Here is a 21,232-nt window from a genome sequence, read left to right as displayed (position 1 = left end):
TGCATTAGAAAGAGATGTCTTTCAAATTCAGTGATTCTTAACTTTTTTCTAGGTCAAGGATGCTTTATACAAGCTGATTTTTTTTTTCCAAAAGAAAGAGCTATATAGAATTCTTCTCTCTCCCAGAAAAATGCAAATCATACAAAATTCTGCAATAATTTAGAGGGGTCACACTCTCTCTGTAGCCCACCCATCAAACACTCCACCTCCCATATGGTACAACTATAGATAAATATTTGAGCAACTGAAATGAGGAAATGCTAGTAAAGTCACATTACTACGAATATCAAGAGCCCCGAGAAAGGGGGCTCCTGAACTGAATACAGCAAACAACCCCACGCCAAGGATCTGACCAAGAGTGGTTATGTCCGCATTATGTGTTAATATGAACAGAGAAAAACGCCTGAAAACATATGGACCAAACAGTCCAACAGTGCCCACTCCCGTGAGTGGAGAAAAGGGCAGGGGCCTACAGTTCTTACATGCCGCAAGTATGTGCTACCTTGCTAATTGTTTTAAAGGTAGGAAGTGGCAAACAGGAATAAGAAAATACCAAAACACTTGCTTCTCTCGACCCTGGACTTCAAAGCACATCTTTTTGCTTGTGGACTCCTCCTTCTATCACTAGAGCCTACAGAATTGGAAATATAAATGCCTACAGTGTATTTGTTTTAATACAATTCCACGGCAACTGATCAAATATGCATTCTATGCAGGACTTCAGAGAATACAGAGAGAGAATTCTGGCTGACCCTCTTAGTGAGCTTTCACAGGGGAGGATTTTTATATAAAACAATCACAAAAACTACAACCACAGATTAAGTCTGAAGAATTTCACCCTCTGGCAATTGATTTTAATTCAGTATTGACACATTTGTTTAAATCAGAAGCTGATGAATATTTAAAGCGCAAATGAATTTCTACTTACTCTGAATCTGCTGTGACACTACTTAATGCACAGTCTAACAGGCCAACTCTGCTTCGAGTTCTTGGGTCCCAGCATTCCACTCGACCCTAAACAAACAAAAAATAGTAATTTTAAATAATAACTGCTACTAGAAAATTTTTAGACAAATACCAAAAAAGTCTTATTAACATAGGGAATAAAAATTTTTTACCTCATACCCTTTTTAGTACTGTTAAATGTTTTACCACGGCCTGAATTTCTCTTTACTTAAAAGAAAGAAAAAAGGTCCAAAGTGCAGTGCATGATCCTTGACTGGACCCTGGTTTTGGGTGGTAGGGTGGACGGGGCAGGAGCTATGAAAGACATTTTGGTATAACTGGGAAAGTTTAAATATTTAAATATTATTGTGTCAATGTTAAATAATTATGTAGTATTATTGTATCAGCGTTAAATTTCTTAGCTATGATAACAGTGTTATGATTTTATAGGAGAAAGTCTCTGTTTTTAAGAAAAACATTTTAGAAGCAGTCAGGACTAAAATGTCATAAGGTCTCCAACTTATTTTCAAACAGTTCAGAAAACTTTTATATATATATATACACACACACACACATTTTTATTAAAAAAAGAAGAAAGCAAATGTGAAAAATGTATATAAATAAGTGATCAGTGAACTACGTTTTTAACTTTTCAGAAGGTGTACATTTTTTTTAAAATAAAAGGCTGAGGGAAAATAAAGCAAAGAAATGAAAACAAGAACTTCAAACACCAGAGCAAGGAAGCAAGTGGCATAACCCACTGAAGAGCGGCTACAGAGAATGACGCAGACATACATGTACTAGAAACATGTCCGCAGTCAGCTCGCGAAAAAGCAGTCTATGTAAAAACAGTATGAGGCCACTGTCTTTTTAAAAACGTTTGCGCAAACATAGGGAAACCTCTGAGAGGAGAGAACAAATGTGAACAGTGTTTACCTAAGGACACAGGCATGGACCAGGGCGGAGGGAACTACATTTCTCACTTTTTACTCTTCTGTATTATTTGATTTTACAATGATAAAAAACTATAAACATACACAGATATTAAAAAAATTGTTTACTACCTTAACCACCTTGAAAAGCAAGACCTTGAATAGACTCAGAAGGCTTGATCTCATTAATCATTTAATATTATTACCAATGTGTCTGTCACAAAGCTAAGGGAGGAGAAATCTTATCACATGCAGCACTAACTCCAAATGGTCTAGTCTTCTCAAAGTGAGTTAACAGACTTTACAGACAGAGAAAAGAAAAGCCATATTTCAAAAACAAAAAATGAGTATGTAGATAAATTCCAGAGGAAAGACAAAATGCTTTTTTTAACCATATTGATTTTCAGTGACCTAAATTTCAATACTCCTCTTGCTAAAGCCTGCACTCTTACATACTGTGAAAAGCACAAAATGCAATCGCTTACTCTCTGATTTTGACAATAAATATTATAATAATTCACACAAGAAATCAAAATTACTTGATATACAGTATCAAAATTAATGTAAAAATGAATTTTTAAAGTCTGGCTTGGGGCCGGCCCCGTGGCAGAGTGGTTAAGTTTATATGCTCCACTTTAGTGGCCCAGGGTTTTGCCAGTTCAGATCCTGGGCAGACCCAGCACTACTCAAGCCATGATGAGGTGGCGTCCCACATGGCAGAACCAGAAGGACCTACAACTAGAATATACAGCTATGTACTGGGGGGCTTTGGGGAGAAGAAGAAGAAAAAAAAGATTGGCAACAAATGTTAGCTCAGGGCCAATCTTTAAAAAAAAATAAAAAATAAAGTCTGGTCTGACTGTGCATATCAAATTTCAAGTCCCCAGTAATCAAGAAGTTTCAGGAACCCCAACCTTTGGGCTGGAGGGGTCTACTCACCGCTCAACACATCTCAGGGCTGGTCTTAAAACAGCTTGGGAAAGAGTAGCCCACTTATTAAGCAGAACTTCTCTTACAGAGCATGTTTCCTGATATCTAGTGGAGACTGCTCTGCAAGGACTCTTTAAAAACTATTTTTTCGAGGAGACTACTTTAAAACATTCCCTTGGTAATCTCAAGAAAAGTAATTACCAAAAGAATGCTTCATTGGCGTGATAGTATTATAACACATTCAACATAGTTTTACATATTTCTATTAAATCAACCTCACAGGTCCCCTTGCAAATCCTAATCTCTTAACATAAAAATAATAAGTATCAAGAGACCTAAATTTCATCCAGATGGGATTGGTTTAATATAGTACATTAAAATAATAGAATCCTATCCATTGGTTTTAGAAAATTAGTTTAGCATTTTAAGTAATTTTAAGTACCAATGTATAAAGATACACATTATATACCACTGCTAAAAAAAAAAAGCAAATGGAAAACCATGGTATAATTTCATTTTTGCAAAAAACTTTGAAAAATATATTACTAACACACATGCATATCTGTATATACAAAAAAAAACCAAACAAACCCTGAAAGGATAACACTGCAAACCATTCATTAAAGAGTTACCTCTAGGGCACAGGATTTGGTGACGGGAAGGCACAAGAAGACGCTTTTTAAATAAGGTTTCTGACATAACTGCTTTTTCTTTTTTTACTATGAATAATTTATCATTATTGTAACTAAAAATGTAAACTGAGAAAAATCCTTAACAAGTATGAAGGACACTGATTCAAAAGTATTATGATTTAAAAAGATAGTATTGTGTCTTTATTGAATGCTACTATCCAGGATGTACGAATCATGACCCTCCGTGCCTTTACAGTTTATAACATTTTCATATGGGTTGTTTCATGGGATTCTCACCAGCACCTCTATCAAGCCAGCAAGGTAAGTATTACTATCTGCATTTCACCAATGAGGAACCTAAGCCCCAGGGAAAGCAATGCAGTCATGAAACAAGTAGGCAGCAGAGAGCTGGGACTCCAGGACAGACTGCCTCCTGTGAAGGGCAAGACTGGCTGTCACACTGCTCCCCCGGAGCTGGCAGCCCAGCAGTCACTTCGCACCTAGCTCGAGATGACCCACGTCAATACAGCCAAATCAGATGAGTAACGAGGCACAGTCCGCACCAAGAGCACAGCTGTGTCCCTGTGTGGAAGTTACCAATGCTCCATACAAAAAGCAAACCAGTGGCTTCTCACTTCATTAGCACCCTGCTCTGAGCAACCTAACAACTCTATCTTTAAACAAAACCCCATTCATTATCAAATGTGAAACAAATATTTAAAAAGATAAAGTCCACGGATGCTTACCTCTACTGTTCCTGTGGCAAATAAGCCATGCACCGAATTTATGTCACAAACATTATTCTCCCTAAAACAGTAAAGCAATAAGGGAGAAAGTATTAGCATCTACTTTAGTGGGGAGGGATACTGAACAAACTTTCTAAGTAAACAGCCAATCTGATTCCATGGTAAAAGAAGACACGCAGATTCGCCCTCAGCCTCTGCACGTGAAAACACTGAGGCACGAAGGGTTAGGGCGTGGCACCCGGCCACCAGAGTCTCTGATGCCCAGGGTGACACTCTGTCTGCCAGGGGATGAGACAAGAAAGGACCTCCTTCTGAAATACTATTCTGCTGCCAGGAGGATAAAGGTTCTTTCCACTTCCTCAATGCATTTTCTCCCACGGCACGAAGAACACGAGCTCTGACTCTGCTGATCCTGAGACCTGAGCAGGGCACACTATCTAAGCCTAGTTTTCTTTTCCTGTAAAATGAGCATTTCACCTACCTCAGTTGGCTGCTGTGAGGATTAAACTAAAAAACTACAGAATGTTCAGCACAATGTCCAGAGTTTACAAGATACTCAATAAACAGCAGCTGTTATTATAAACAGGAAATTACGCAGCTAAGGAGCAGGTAACTTTTTATTATTCAACAAGGCATCATGAAGCCACTATAAATTTTTTTAAAGAAAATAAGAGCATTTCAAGCCAAAGTGAAAAGAAAATACCAAGAGTTTACTTGCTTTTTATCACTATGAGTTCTTCTAACCTTTAAAAACCCTTTGAAAGCAATAAGGAAAATTCAACAAGCTCCTTATATACACAGAGAAGAAGAATCCTAGCTGTGTGACCTTGGACAAGCTACTTACTCTCTCTGAGCCTCTCTGCCCTATCTGTAAAATGGAGATAACAATAGTACCTACCATAAAAATGTGTTACAAGTCTAAAGTGAGTTATTATATATACATTAAATACTAAATAGTGCCTAGCACGTAGTAAGCACTTTCACTATTATTTTTGTTATTGCTCAGTATTAATATTATTATGACAGATTCATTCCCAAAGGATTTCTTTAAATAAAACAAAAATGTAGACTATAACATTGGACAAAAGGAAAACTTGAAAAAAGCCTTAAATGTCTGCTAGAAAAAACACAAAAAATAAAATTTTCAAAATGGTACTCCAAGTTAATTCAAAACTTCTCCACAAGAGAAAATATCACAAAACAAAATCATGAATGAAAAATTTTAAAAACCACAAAAAACAATAAAAAAAATTTTTTTAATTTTAAGACATCAGGTCTTTCGGTGAATTTTTTGTTTAAGAAGAAAACTTAACAGTACTCGTGTTGACTAAGTTGCCCAGAGCTCTGCTTAAATGCAACACAGGACATGTGGTGACTTCAGTATCTGGCTCCATCTCCTGGCCAAAATAAACATGGCAGTATTCTGACAAAATACTCACGCAGCATCAGTTTGTAGAGGATTCAGGTACCGTCCTTGTTCTAAGTTTAGCCTATAAACTTCAGAGCTGCAAAGTAACGAATAAAGTTAAAAATCTGGTAAACTAAAATGAACTTTTCTTCAAGTAAATGTAATTTTTAGAAATATATTTTATTGCTAAGGCATTCCCTTTGTAAAAACTGATAGAAAAATGTATTCTAAACCTAAAAATAACCACCTTATTTGTGAGTTTGTTTATACAGAAAAGTGATTTGAAACCACACATGTGCCATGAAAATATTATGAAGCCATTAAGTGGAATATTGCAATCATGTGCCATACAATGACATTTCCATCAAGAAAGAACTGCACACATGAGTGCAGACCCACAGATTAAGGCGGTTCCATACGATCTGTACCATACAGCCCAGGTGGGCAGGAGGCTGACCATCTAGGTTTGTGCAAGCACACTCAACGATGTTCGCACCACAACAGAATTACCTAACGACGCATTTCTCAGAATGTATCCCCGTTGTGAAGAAACATGACCGTATTTACAAATAACAGGAGGAATACAAGATCCAAAACATATACACATGTGTATATAAGAAAAGACTAGAAGGAAACACAATAAAACACTAATAAGGGTTTCCTCTGGGTTGCATAATTATGGGTGATTTTTTTCTTTGTTATATATTTTTATATTTTCCCAATTTTCTAAAATGGATATTATATGTATAATCATAAAAAAAGGTAGCATTTAAGAATTCAGAGTTTTAAAATGCCGTGCAACGGGCCTAAGAAACTGCTTTCAGCACCAATTAGGTTACCGTCGTTTCTCTCTAGATTGAGAGCACCATGTTAATAAAAGTCAACGACGTCACTCGTAAGGGAGCCAGTCACTTCGGAACTACACCCTCTGAGAAACTGAAAGGCAGGGGTCACGCATTATTCTTCTTTTAACCCCGCTCCTCAGTTTTAAGAACAGAAGTTGTCTGAGAAGTCGGAAAGGAGAAAACAAAGAGGATTTAGACCCAATACCTTGCGCCAACAAAGTACAAGTCACAGGATGGATAATGGTAAGAGAAGTCTCTCCCGAACTTTGGTATTCTGGTTTTATAGTAAAAACCTGATTGTGAATGAAATTCAATGTATCTATCATTATGTAAGAAGACAATCTGAAAATGAAACAAGAAAATTAGTTTGCCTAGGTTTCTAGGTAAAGGGTTTATTTTATCATCATTATCAAAACTGGCAAAGCAAGGACAGCTCTGACCTCTCTTACCCTCCTCTCTCTGTAAACACTTGTGTATACACACAACTCTCCATCATGATGAAAGACTGTGATTAAGAACCAAACCTCTCCATTGGCTTCTCGATGCCTTCCTGCACCCTAAATAGTTTTTCTGCAAACCTCACATCTGAACTGAACAACTTAAGACAAATGTCCTTCACTTATCTGGTACCCGCATCTTCTAGAGAGCACCGCTCAGTAAGCTCAATGAATGGTTTCTTACTTTACTTAAGAACACATTTTAATAATCTCACAATCATCACACACGGTTTGATCACAGCTTGTATAAATTTAACTCTAATGTATTATGAAGATATCTTAAAAATCTGCAGATAGTATTTAAAAGCAAATTTATCAATATCTAGAGAAAATACATTACAAAATTATATGTCCCAAATCACATGTTAAATGGCTGCCACAGGCAAAAGGATAAAACCATAGTCCACAGTTCCCAGAACTGAAGACAATGTATAAAGCCGTATCAGCTCAGAAAACTCAGTTTTCCTTCAAGATGACATCTGACATCACTAAAAATGTTTCACTTTAAATTGAATAAGGCACTTTACTGACAATATTCTGTTGAAAATGACCACAAGAACTGAAAGACGGACTAATGGCACCAAAAAAAGAAAGAAAATATATACACACTTAGTTGTGTTTTGTATTTCAGAATATGCCACAACCATTTATTTGCAGGGTTAAGAAAATCAATGTACTCTACTCTTTCACCTTTCACATGTGAACAAGAAAATGAAAGCAATCCAGCAAATAACACTAATTTAAATGCAAGGATGAAAATCACACATTTAGAATATAAAGTGGTCCAAAAATGATGACTGCTACCAATCCTTACAAACATAAATAAAGTTTCATCTGCGATACGCAAAGCTTATTTTGGTCTTAGACTTGCCAAAGGTATCTCTATCACTGTTGTTTTAAAAGATACTATGGATCATACATGTGACAAACCATAAAAATATATTAACCAAAAATGATAGGTTTTATTTTAACAATGGGAACATCGTAAAAATACTTATCATAAAAACAAATTCCACTCATTCATTTCTCAAGTATAGTCAATACAAACCAATGCTCTCAAGCATACCTTTGAATAGTCATCAGACAAAGTTTCAAAGGTGACAACTGGAAAACAAGAAATAGTAAGAAAAAATAAAATTATCATTCTGCTTTTTAATAAAAATCCAAAGATGCAAAGATTCTAATTCAACACAAAAATTATATACAAATGCTGGCTCTTGTTTTCCTTGTTTGTCCCTACATCAAGAACAAAGTTGCCATTTTAAATTGCCCCAAAAACACCAAATGGAAAATCAAAAGCCTTATAATTTCTCAATACAGATCAACTAGATTTTCTGCTGAACTGAATCAAATTAAAAATAGGTAAATTAGGGGCCGGCCCCATGGCCGAGTGGTTAAGTTTGCGAGCTCCACTTTGGAGGCCCAGGGTTTCACCAGTTCTGATCCTGGGTGCAGACATGGCACCGCTCATCAAGCCATGCTGAGGCGGAATCCCACATGCCACAACTAGAAGGACCCACAACTAAAAATACACAACTATGTATTGGGGGGCTTTGAGAGAAAAAGGAAAAATAAAATCTTTAATAAAAAAAATAAGTAAATTCATCAAACATAATGACTTCTAAATTTTGCCACGGTTTTTCTGAGATGTTCAAAATAAAATAATAGACACTGAAAAACACTAAAAAAGTGTTGCTTTAAAAAAAGATAACATGGGGCTGGCCCTATGGTGTAGTGGTTGAGTTCTGTGTGCTGTGCTTCAGCAGCCCGGGGTCTGTAGGTTCAGATCCCAGGTGCAGACCTACACCACTCATCAGCCATGCTGTGGCAGTGACCCACACACAAAATAGAGGAAGGCTGGCAGGGATGTTAGCTCTGTGTGAATCTTCCTCAACAAAAAAAAGGAAAGAAAAAAGATAACAGTAACTTTTTACTCACTCATAGTATACCTGCTAAACAAAAGTAAAGAGTGAAAACAGTTTTCATTAGCAGCACATGGAATTTGCATTGTTTTTAAAAACAAAAGTGTGAAACAGGTTAAAACTTCTTTTCCCTCAATCTCAAACACGAGTCCACCAGATAAAAATACCTGAACTCTCCTGTTTCAACCTGCCCTCTGTGCTAGGCAGAATTCTAAGAATGACACCACCGACCTTCCCCCTTGTATAGGTCCCTCTTCTGGAGAATGTGGGTGGAATCTGTGGATGTGATGACATCACTCCCATGATTACGTCACATTATATGGCAAAGGGGAGATTTATAATCACATGAGCCCTTCAATGGCAGAGTTTTCTCCAGCTGGCGGCAGAAGGGGAAGTCAGAGAGATTCGAAGCACAAGAAGGATTCAGTAGGCTGTTGCTGGTTTGAAGGTAGAGGGGACGAGGTGATGACAGGGAATGCAGGAAGCCTCCAGAAGCTAAGAGTAGCCCCAGGCTGACAGTCAGCAGGAAACAGGAACCGCAGGACTACAACCACAACAAACTGCATTCTGCCAAACACCTGAAAGTTTAAAAACGAAGCTTGCCCAGAGCCTCTGAATAAGAGTCCCACGTGGCTGAGGCCTTGAGTCCAGCCCTGAGCACAGCACACAGCAGGGCCTGGATGGACTTCTACAGAGCTGTGAGCCAACAAATGGATGTGTTAAGTGGCCACGTTTATGGTAATTTGTTACCCAGCAAAGACAACTAATACACAACCTGTTCCCATTTTAATGAGCAGAAAAGCAGCCAAACATAAGCATACCTCGTTTTATTGCACTCTGTTTTATTGCGCTTCGCAGATACTATTTTTACAAATTGAAGGTTTGTGGCAACTTTGCGTCAAACAAGTCTATTGGTGCCATTTTTCCAACAGCATTTGCTCACTTCATATCTGTGTCACGTTTTGGTAATTCTTGCAATATTTCACACCTCCTCATTATTATTACATACGTTACGGCGATCTGTGATCGGTGATCTTTGACGTTGCTACTGTAATTGTTTCGGGGTGCCACAAACCACCTACGTAAGATGGTGAACTCAACCAATAAATGCTGTGTTCTGACTGCTCCCACTGGCCACTCCCCTGTCTCTCTCCCTCTCCTCAGGCCTCCCTAGTCCCTGAAACACAATATTGAACGTAGGCTATTAGTAACCTTACAAGGGCTTCTAACCGTTCAAGTGAAAGGAAGAGTCGCACATCTCTCACTTTAAAGCAAGGAAGGCATGTTGAAAGCTAAAACAGGCTGAGGTCTTCTTGTGCCAAACAGCTAACCAAGTTGTAAATACAAAGAAAAAGTTCTTGAAGGAAATTAAAAGTGCTACTCCAGTGAGCACATGAATGACAAGAAAGCAAAACAGCCTTATTGCTGATATGGAGAAAGTTCTAGTGGTCTGGATAGAAGAGCAAACCAGCCACAACGTTCCCTCAAGCCAAAGCCTGACCCACAGGTAGGCCCTAACTGTCTTCAATTCTGTGAAGGCTGAGAGGGGAGGAAGCTGCAGAAGAAGATTTTGAAGCTAGCCGTGGTTGGTTCAAGAGGTTTAGAGAAAGAAGCCATCTCCATGACATAAAAGTGCAAGGGGAAGCAGCAAGTGCTGACGTAGAAGCCGCAGCAAGTCATCCAGAAGATTCAGCAAACATCATTAATCATGGTGGCTACACTAAACAAGAGACTGTCAATGTAGATCAAACAGCCTTCTATTGGAGAAGTTGCCATCTAGGACTTTCATAGCTAGAGAGGAGAAGTCAATGCCTGGCTTCAAAGTTTCAAAGGACAGGCTGACTCTCTTGTTAGGGGCTGACGCAGCTGTTGACTTTCAGTTAAAGCCAATGCTCATTTACCACTCTGAAAATCCTAGAGTCCTTAAGAATTATGCTAAATCTACTCTGCCTATGCTCAATGAATGGAACAACAAAGCCCAGATGACAGCACATCTGTTTACAATAAGGTTTATTGAATATTTTAAGTCCACTGTTAAGACCTATTGCTCAGAAAAAAAAGATTCCTTTCAAAATATTACTTCTCACTGACAATACACCTGGGTCACCCAAGAGCTCCGATGGAGATATACGGTGAAATTAATGTTGTTTTCATGCCTGGTGACACAACAGCCACTGTGCAGCCCAAGGTGCAAGGAGTAATTTCAATTTTCAAGTCTTATTATTTAAGAAATACATTTGGTAAGGCCATAGCTGCCACAGATAGAGATTCCTCTGGATGTCTCTGAGCAAAGTAAACTGAAAACCTTCTGGAAAGAATTCACCATTCTAGATGCCATTAAGAACATTCAGGATTTATGGGAAGAAGTCAAAATATCAATGTTAACAGGAGTTTGGAAGAAGTTGTTCCAACCCTCATGGATGACTCTGAGGGGTTCAAGACTTCAGTGGAGGGAGGAACTGCAAATGCGAGAGCAAGAGAACTGGAACTAGAAGTGAAACCTAAAGAAGTGACTGAATTGCTCCAATCTCGTGATAAAACTTTAACGGGTGAGGAGTTGCTTCTTACGGATGAGCAAAGAAAGTGGTTTCTTAAGATGGAATTTAATGCTGGTGAAGATGCTGTGCAGACTATTGAAATGACAAGAAAGGATTTACATAAACAGTGGATAAAGCAGCAGCAAGGTTTGGGAGGACTGACTCCAATTTTGAGAGAAGTTCTACTGTGGGTAAAAAGCTATCAAACAGCGTCACGTACTACAGAGAAACCATGAAAGGAAGAGTCAATCGAAGCAGCAAACTTCATTGTTGTCCTGTTTTAAGAAATTGCCACAGCCGCCCAAGCCCTCAGTGAGCACCATCCTGGTCAGTCAGCAGCCATCAACACCGAGGCAAGACTCTCCACCAACAAAAAGATTTGGACTTGCTGAAGGCTCAGATAATGGTTATAATATTTTAGCAATAAAGGTTTTTTTTAATTAAGGTATGTACATTGTCTTTTTAGACATAATGCTATTGCACAATTAACAGAGTACAGTATAGTGTAAACATAACTTTTACATGCACTGGGAAACCAAAAAATTTATGTGACTTTCTTTATTGTGATATTCACTTTATTGTGGTGGTTGGGAACTGAACCCACCATATCTCCAAGGCATGCTTGTATAAAAAGTTATTTTCATGAATTCAAATTTAACCTCTTACTTACCTTCTGAATCTAAACATCTTTCAAACTTCAGGGACAACTGGTAGGTGTCATAACATCGAACCCGAGGTTTATATGTTCCTGTAAAAAAAATTAAGATGATGTAAAACCTAAGGACATACTTTTCATTATCACTATCTCATTGATATGTTGAGTACACTTTCTGTTCAGAGGTAAGCCGGATTCATGATAACCATATCAAAGGAAAAGAACTTAAAAGCAGCCCTCCCAACATCGCAAGGGGAAAGGCACAAAGGATACAAACAAAGAAGTCATAGAAAATGAAATACAAATAACTAATAAACTTCACAAATTATCTAACAAAGAAGATTAAAACAATGAAATAGTTTTTGTCCATCAGAATGGCAAAGATGAAAAGATGGTTAATATCTGTGTTAGTGACGATGTTAAAAAAAAGTACACTCGTACTTTGGGGATTAGCACAAACTGTCACAAATTCTACAATCTGGCAATACCTGTATTTATATGTTTTGTTTATACACCTTGAACCTGTATTTCAACTTATACAAATTTATTCTACAGAAACACACCCACAAGTGTACCAAAGACATGAGAGATGTTCGTTGCAGCACTGTTTACAAATGGTCAAAAACTGAAAGCAAAAACAATGTCCACTAATAGGGAAATGGTTAAATAAATGACAGTAAATCATTATATAGCTCATAAAGAGGATGACGCAGGCCTGTAATTACTGACATGGAAAGCTGCCAAACCACAGTGCAAAGTGAGAGAGTGAGTACGAAGAGCCGGGGGAGCACCACAGTACGACCCCACCTTTGTAAAACTCAACAGGGATAATGTAGTAATTTGTACAGAAAAAAGCTGGAGGACTAGCAGAGTGATTGCCTCTCTCTGCAAAGTGCAATTTTAGGGCCTTTTACATTTTATCTTATGTATTTCTATAATATTTCCATTTTTTATAAGTTTATCATGTTTGCAATCAGGAAAAGAAAAAGGTTGATTTTTAAAACTAATAAAGATATTTTTAAAAAAAAGGAAGGAGGGAGTCCTGTGTTTACCGGCATGGATCAAAGCCCAAGATCTCATTTAAAAATAGTATATAGTATAGTGTATATATACACACAGACACTATATATAATATATAGTATATATTACATAATAGGTAATTGTTTACATGTGTGAAACTATACACATATATATTCTGAACATAAAACTGGAGGCTTGAAATGTGGACAGTGTTAGTCAACTGAGACAACCATCAACACAGAACAAAAGACACTGGCATGCAGATGTATAAACGTTCTGTCAAATAAGAAAATGGTTGCAAAAGGGATATAGATGGGTAATGTTAAAGCAGATTAAAAAACGTTATGTGGACAATACACAGGATATATGTACCAAAATCACAACTAAAACAGGTTGGGTAATGCTGTTCTAAATGATAACACATTAAAAGTTCCCTATATTTCATGGCTTTTTGATACTGATGAATACCTTAGTGACATAAAAAATATTAGTATGTGATACAGCAAATCATTATGTTAAAAGTGATCTTGGGCTGGCCCGGTGGTGCAGCAGTTAAGTTCGCATGTTCCACTTCGGCGGCCCGGGGTTCACCAGTTCGGATCCCGGGTGCAGACATGGCACTGCTTGGCAAGCCATGCTGTGGTAGGTGTCCCACATATAAAGCAGAGGAAGATGAGCGTGGATGTTAGCTCAGGGCCAGTCTGCCTCAGCAAAAACAGAAGGATTGGCGGCAGATGTTAGCTCAGGGCTAATCTTCCTCAAAAAAAAAAAAGAAAAAAGTGATCTTTCCTGGAACTCTCATTCATTGTTTGTGGGAGTGTAAAATGATCTGATCACTTTGGAAAAAACCCTGGCAGTTTTTTAATCAAACTAAGCATACACCTACCCTACAGCCCAGCAATGTCCTCATAACAGACTTGTATAAGACTGTTCATAGTGCTTTATAAACAATGGCCAAAAAATGAAAATAGCCCAGGTGTCCATCAAATGGAAAATGCATAAATAAACCATGATATATTCCAATAAGGAAATACTATCTGGTAATAAAAAACAAAGAACAAACTACTGACACATATAAACAACAGGTATGAATCTCAAATATAAAGTCCTACGTGAAATAAATCTTAGACAAAAAGAATACATAAAGCATATGACTGCATTTATATAGAGTTCTAAGACAGGCTTTGGTGAAAAAATCAGTCACAGGAGTGGATGCCTATGCATGGGTGGAAGCAGGGACTGACCATGAGGGGAATGAAGGAAGTTTCTGGATGAAAGGAAATTTCTATATCTTGATAGGGGTCTGGGCTACACAAGTGTATGTATTCGTCAACTTATCAAACGGTATACTTAAGATTTGTGCATTTCACTCTATGTAAATTTACCTTAAAAAAACCTATAAGCAAATACTGAACTCTAGTTAATGATATATATGCTGAGGTATTTAGGGGTGAAGTATACTGATATCTGCAACTTGCTTGGAAATGCATCAAAAACCAGGATGGACTGATGGTTGGACAGAAAGATAGGTAGGATAAATATGTAAAAAAGCAAATAGAGCAAACTAATGCAGAATCTAGGTGGTGGGTAAATGGATGTTCACTGTAAATTTTTTTCAATAACTTTGTATGTTCGAAATTTTTCATAATAAAACGTTAGGGTAATAAAAAAAAGTGACTTTTCTCACCATGGCATTTCCTGCTATGAAATGTATGTAAATCATAACCAAAAAGATGCTTACCCGTTGCTAAAATATACTGTCCATCTTTTGACACTTTAATAGTGGTACAAACAGTAGGCATTTCAAAATCTTGAATAAGTTCAATTCTTCTACGGACATCTACAAAGAGAGAAAATAAATTAACTGGTTTAACTACCATGTGTTTACTCTCTATCACAGGGAGAAAAAGCTTTCAGAGCAGTCACTGCAAACAGGTCCATCAGGCCCAGTGCCCCCAGCCTTGGGAGCACACTGGGACGGCCTCACCCACTACACAGCAAGAGTTCTTGGGTCATACACTATGTTTCTAAGCTAAGTTTTTTATTTTTTATTTTGACTTTTTAAAAAGGAAAGAGTATCAGGGCTGGCCCCGTGGCCGAGTGGTTAAGTTCGCGCGCTCCGCTGCAGGCGGCCCAGTGTTTCGTTGGTTCGAATCCTGGGCGCGGACATGGCACTGCTCATCGGACCACGCTGAGGCAGCGTCCCACATGCCACAACTAGAAGGACCCACAATGAAATATACAACTATGTACCGGGGGGCTTTGGGGAGAAAAAGGAGAAAAATAAAATCTTTAAAAAAAAAAAAAAGGAAAGAGTATCATCATTAATTGAAAAAGGAAACGTCCATAATAGTGCATCAAACTTCCAGTCTTAAGATGTGAATAAATGGGGAACAGAATAAACATTAAGCCACTAGTGTCACTCAATCATGGCTATGACAAAAATCTTATCATTTTTCCCTCCTAAATAATAAGTGTAAACTATTAAAATGTTAAGTTTATATAACAAACTGCTACCAAGCTGACTTTTGCCTCTGTGGGCACCACTGACGTGCAGCCGAGAGGATCCCGGCTGCAGGAAGACTCAGAGCAGTCCCTCTGGATCAAAACACCAACAGGGACTCTCCCGAAAACTGCTTCCCTCCTGCAAGAAAGTGTGGGTCTTTGCTGGCCGCTACCATAACCATGTGCCCACTGCAAGGACTGTTTACGACTCTGTGCATATTACTGCCTTCTTTACTAAACTCAAATACCAGCTTCAAACCAACTGAGTAGGAGTGGCCTACTCAATCTGGAAGACACATGATAGTTTTGAGATGGGTTGGCAGAAAGAGTCAATGAACAATTTTTTCCATAATCTGAATCCGTTTTCTTACACACTAGAACATTGCAGTGGAATGAGTCAAGAGAGATCAGAATCAGCAGTAATTTTCATTTTCCTTTGGTTTAAAGTTTTAATTTTCTAACTTTAGTACCAAATAAAGCCTACTTTTCCAAAATGCTTGCCTTAGGGTACTTACCTCACATCAGAAACCCTTCAATATCTTGGGTCTTTGAGTTTTAGATAATAATTTAAAATATATGGGAAGATAAATCACTTTTCATTTATGATAAGTTGTAATGGAGAAAATTTAATGAAAATTTGTCCAAAATGATTTCAGTTAAAAACTAATCTTACATGTCTATCTTCTCTGCTGCCATAATTTAAAGAATCAAAATCTTCTGCAATGATCTTTTATTATCGAGTTCTTATGTCCTGTATATAAAATTACTTTGTTCAGAAAGAAAACGTTCATTGTTTCTGTATCTCAAAAACTGACAAATGGAAAAAGATTCTGATACACTGGAAAACAAAGCAATTATGGAACCATTAGGAAAGACAGTCCTTCTTGGGCCTCTTACATTCCTGCACATCTTGCTGGGTATGGCAAGACTACAAGGCCCTGGCCACTCCTTAATCTGAGCCATTTCTCAGGGTTATTTACGCAGCTGGGAACCTTGACAGGTGACGTAACATGTCTCCACACAAAGACAGACTTGCTTACTGATTGCTATAAAAGCAATGGACTTCCCAAGTTCAGTGTTCCTCAGTTGCAACACAAACCCACTGCATGCAGAGCATCCCTCTGGGCCGTGCTCAGTGCCCCGTGGGACTTAAGGGCAAGGGGAGCTGACAGACACATGTTGATGCTCATGCCATCTGCTGTGCTGCATGAGGCTCTCTGACCCAGGAGCATACGTCTTCTGCTATTATCCAAGAAACAGTAATAGGCCAACTTATTAGCACGTAGCTAAAACTGAACCCCACACCCACCAGGAATGTATCAACCACAAGAAAAGGTTTCTTAAGAAGGAAAAGGGCAAAAAGTTTATTTGCCACTGCAATTTTGTAAACCTACACTTAAATATGATAATAAACGAGTGAAAGCATTAGAACACGGATCATGAATGTAGCTAAAGTGGGAAAAAATAAAACTCACCAACATTCTTCTTCTGTAGTGCTCTCTTCTTCCTGTCAGAAAGCCACTTAAAGAAAAGGAAGAGACTTGACTTTAAAATGTATTTACTTGAATTGTTTTTCTGCTTACAAAAATAATACATGCTCATATTAAAAAACTGAAACCTCAAAGGAAAATATAACAGTGAAAATATTGTGTAATTCTAATCCTACTGTTAACATATCCTCTGGATTTTTTTCTTGTATATATTTACATAAAACACAACAAATTTTTAGAACTACTACTCTTATTTTACACAAAAGAAAACTAATTCATCTAATTAATCTAAGGGAAAGCAGTAAGCCTCAAATATTATGGGTTATAACTAATATATGGGACAACTTAAGTGAAATTTTAAAAAGCAAAACATTAAAAAGAGAAAGTTTCTTAAAGAAACATATTTTTACAAAGATAAAACTAGATAAATAACAGCAAACCGCTGACACTTGGTAATATAGAAATGATACTTTTTAAAAATCACATTCACTGATACCAGATTTTGTTTTGTAATTAACGTACCTCAATTTTGCAAAGAGTATAATTTCACTGCATGAACAGGTGCTAACAACAAAGCACTAACCAATTATGATTGCCCTAAAGCAGTGGTTCTCAACCAGGGGCAGTTTGGCCCGGCCACTCTCCCCTCTCCGGGCTCCCCCACACCTCACCAAAGGGCTTTTGGCAATTCCTAAAGACATACTTGGTTGTCATAACTGAGGGGTGTGCTCCCGGCATCTAGGGGGCAGAGGTCAGGGATGCTAACAAACATCCTACAATGCGCTGGACAGCCCATACAACAAAGAATTGTCCAGCCCAAAATGTCAATAATGATGAGGTTAAGAAACCCCACCTTCAAGAAACGAAAGAAAAGCAAGAGAAAAATTAACAGACGTCATCTCCAAAAGCACGAACCCAATGTACAGCCTGCGTTAGACACACATTAGATTCTTTAGGATTCTCTGGTCATGCAGACCATCACTCGAGACTCTAAGTATGATGCCTGAGGCAGTGTCTACATTTGAAGAGGTGTCATTCTTTGAAGGGCTCGAGTCTGAGCAAGAGCTTTCCTCCTGCGTTTGAGTTCAGTGCATTGATTTATTGGTTTACGCTAGTCTTTGTGATTAAATTGCTCTGATTTTATTTTAGGTGCTAATGTTTCAATCAAAGGTGATGTTAAAATACACTTCTGGGCACTCAAGATATTCTTTTACATCTACCTATCACAAGCAGAATCAGGACACGTTACCAGGGCTTCTCCTTTAAGAGGGGATCCAATTTTCTCTTCTCAGAAAGTTACGCTCAAGAAAGGGGCACTTCATTCAATAACTAGTCTCACACATCATGAGCAAAAGAGCTTGGGGCCAAGGGAAGGGGACCGAGGTTTCCTTCTAAATGGGAGCCTGGGACCATAAAGGGCCAGAAATTCTGTAACACAGTGATGATGGGAAGGATGGAAAGTTCATTCAGGACTTCCTGTACAAACTGACAGCTCCACAGGAGAGCACACAAGACAGAGAGTCAGCATGGGGCCGGAACAAATGCATCTAGGGCCAAAAAAAGTTCACCAAAGAACTGAAAGTTGTTATTAATTTGTCATCTTCTCTGTATTCTATAAAACCATAGCTAATAAAGAATGACACTTTACCAGTGCCAAATAATTTAATCAGAAACTTAGAAAAAGAGTTCTGGACATGGCAATGACCTAATTCTCTCACTGGACAGGTGCCTCACTGTTGTTGAAAAGAAAGAGACCCTACTTGATCTTACTAGAAGCAGGTAAAGCAAATTAGGCAACTGTTGATAAGTTAGAATTACTTTAAAAGAAGATTCAGAGAGATGACTATACTACTACACACACAACTGTCTGCTCAACATTTCCACTTGATGTTTATTAGAACTCCAAACCTTAAGCACCAAAAATAAAACCTTTGATCCTTTTAGCTCACTACCCTCTTCCTCTCCACCCACAATGTGCTCAATTCTTCTCCATTTCAGTTATCAGCAACAACATGTACCTGGCTGTTCAGATCCAAAACCTAAGAGTTTTCTCTTGATTCCTTCCTTTCCTTCACCTCAACTTCTCCCCAGCCCTATCTGATCCATTTGCAAATCCCATTAGCCTTCCTCCAAAATACCTCCCGAATCCCACTGTGTCCTAGCATTTCCTTTGCTACCATCCTAGCCCAAGCCACCAAAGTCTCTCAGTTGGACTACCTAACTCATCTCCACTGATTCTCTCCCCAGCTATAGTCATTTGCCACTCAGCAGCCTAGTTTAAAACCCATCAATGGCTTCCAACAGCACTAAGAATAAAACCCCAACTTCCTACCTTAGCCTGCAAGGCCCACCTCTCCAGCCACATCTTCCCCCACTCTCTCCCATCACTCAGCATACCAAAGCCACAGCTGTGCCACTTCTCCATCACGCCAAGTGCATTCCCATTGTGGAACTTTCACACTTGCTGTTCTCTCAGCACTGAAAACTCTTCCTTCCCCCAGATCTTCACATGACTGGCCCCTTTTCATCATCCAAGTTTCTCCACAAATGTCACCTCTTGTAGAGAGGGCTTCCCTGAAGGATTTAGTCAAAACATTTTTTCTGAACACTTCATCTACAACAGCTCTCTTCTAGTCACTCATCACTCTAAGCACTTACCAGTATCTGAAGTTGTCTTCTTTACTTAATTGTTATCCTTTTCCCTAACAGGGAACCTTATCTGACACGTTCACCACATATCCCAACACTCAGAACAGGGCTGCCTGCACGTAGTCACTTCTCAACTGGAGCTGAGGAGTTATTTAACCTGAATTCTGAGAAGAATGGAAGAATCTAATCACTCGCTCCAAATCTTTCAGGAGTGAACACATGGAAGAGCTATATTTATTCTGATTTCCAAGGGCAGGACTCAGACCAACAGCAGCATGCTATAAAGTGGCATGTTTTAAAACCCCTAGCTAACAAGTAGTCTCAATATGGAAATAAACGTCTGCAAAAAGTTTCCTCTGGCTGGAAGTGTTGGGACAGAGGCTTGACCATCACTTATAAGAAATAAAATCCAAGCTCCAGAGCCTAGGAGTGTGACCCTGAATAAGTCCCCCTTCCCCTCGCTGGATCTGTTGCATATTTTAAACATGAGAAGACTGGAAGAGAATCACTGATTTTCCAAGCCCCTTACAACTTTGATGTCCTAAGACTCAACGAAATCAAGTTAAGTCCAACAGGGTTCAATAACACTGCCCTCTACACAATAAATTCTGCAGACGCAAAGTCTGCATTTCTCTTGCTCACTGTTGTATTTCTAAAACTTGGTATATACAGGAACTCAACAAACAGCTAATCAACACGTATTAAAATGGGGGAGAAATGTCTGTCAACCAATCTGTCCCCGTTTTCCTCCTCGATGTGGCAGCGGCTGTGAACATCCACAGAAGCCCAAAGGGACGCGGCCTCTGTTCTAGGGAACTTTACAAAAGTTCAAGCAAAGCTCATGAACCCTGATCACCCTCGGCCCCGCTCTGGCGCGGTGACAGCAGTGTCCTCGTCTCCCGGTGCCGACCAGCTCCCCCGCGCCGTCACTCGCCTCTGGGCCTCCCGGAGTCGGCGTCCGGCCAGGGCCCTCCCTGCTAAAACAGCGACCAGGGCCGGGGAGAGGGGCAGGTGCCCCGCGCTGAGGAGGCCCCCGAAGTGACTCACCTCGGGAAGGGACTTGCCGCAGCTGAGACTGTAAATCTTCACTTCGTTGAGGCTGGAGACCTGCATGGCTGCGCCAAGAAGCAGCGGCCCCTGCTCCTGGCTGGACCCCTCTCCGGGGAGCGCACGCGAGCATCCAAACCCGAGGACCTCCGCGCCACGCCTCTGCGGCGTGCTGCGCTGCGCCGGCTGATGACGCACTTCCGGGCGCCGGAAACGCGCCCGTTCCCGGAAGAGGAAGAGTTGCGGCGTTAGGGAAGGGAAGGGAAGCGGCCGGGAGGGGAAGGGTTGAGTCTGTAGCGAGGTGGCGGGGGCACGCGGCGACCCGGATACGGAGATGGCCGGGGACTGCTGTCCGTCTTGTGAACTTGTCGAGTGGCAGGAAGCCCTTGGGGTCGCTGCCTAGGCCGCAGGGTCGCGGTCCCGGGTGAGGCGGGCGGTGCTGGCTGGGCTGGCTGGACGGAGCCTTGAGGGC

The 21,232-nt window shown here is 39.5% G+C and overlaps 1 protein-coding gene across 2 annotated transcripts in view; it reads right to left on the bottom strand.

Annotated features, from left to right (window-relative positions):
- NOL10 (nucleolar protein 10) overlaps nucleotides 1-20,963 on the bottom strand; it is a 111,644-nt gene extending 90,681 nt beyond the window's left edge. The window contains exons 1-9 of one of the 2 annotated variants that reach the window (XM_014864599.3): nucleotides 20,761-20,963; nucleotides 17,050-17,095; nucleotides 14,811-14,909; nucleotides 12,065-12,142; nucleotides 8,002-8,039; nucleotides 6,644-6,780; nucleotides 5,625-5,690; nucleotides 4,186-4,246; nucleotides 929-1,014 (exon numbers count right to left, since the gene is read on the bottom strand). In XM_014864599.3, the coding sequence (XP_014720085.3) occupies nucleotides 929-1,014; nucleotides 4,186-4,246; nucleotides 5,625-5,690; nucleotides 6,644-6,780; nucleotides 8,002-8,039; nucleotides 12,065-12,142; nucleotides 14,811-14,909; nucleotides 17,050-17,095; nucleotides 20,761-20,826 (677 nt within the window). In that variant the 5' untranslated portion in view covers nucleotides 20,827-20,963. The remainder of the gene's footprint in view (nucleotides 1-928; nucleotides 1,015-4,185; nucleotides 4,247-5,624; nucleotides 5,691-6,643; nucleotides 6,781-8,001; nucleotides 8,040-12,064; nucleotides 12,143-14,810; nucleotides 14,910-17,049; nucleotides 17,096-20,760) is intronic. The other variant, XM_044771948.2, reaches the window with a different exon arrangement.
- Between the last annotated feature and the right edge of the window lie 269 nt (nucleotides 20,964-21,232).

The sequence above is a fragment of the Equus asinus genome, chromosome 6, assembly GCF_041296235.1.
Source record: "Equus asinus isolate D_3611 breed Donkey chromosome 6, EquAss-T2T_v2, whole genome shotgun sequence".
NCBI classification, from domain to species: Eukaryota; Metazoa; Chordata; class Mammalia; order Perissodactyla; family Equidae; genus Equus; species Equus asinus.
This window is presented reverse-complemented; position numbering and strand designations above follow the sequence as displayed.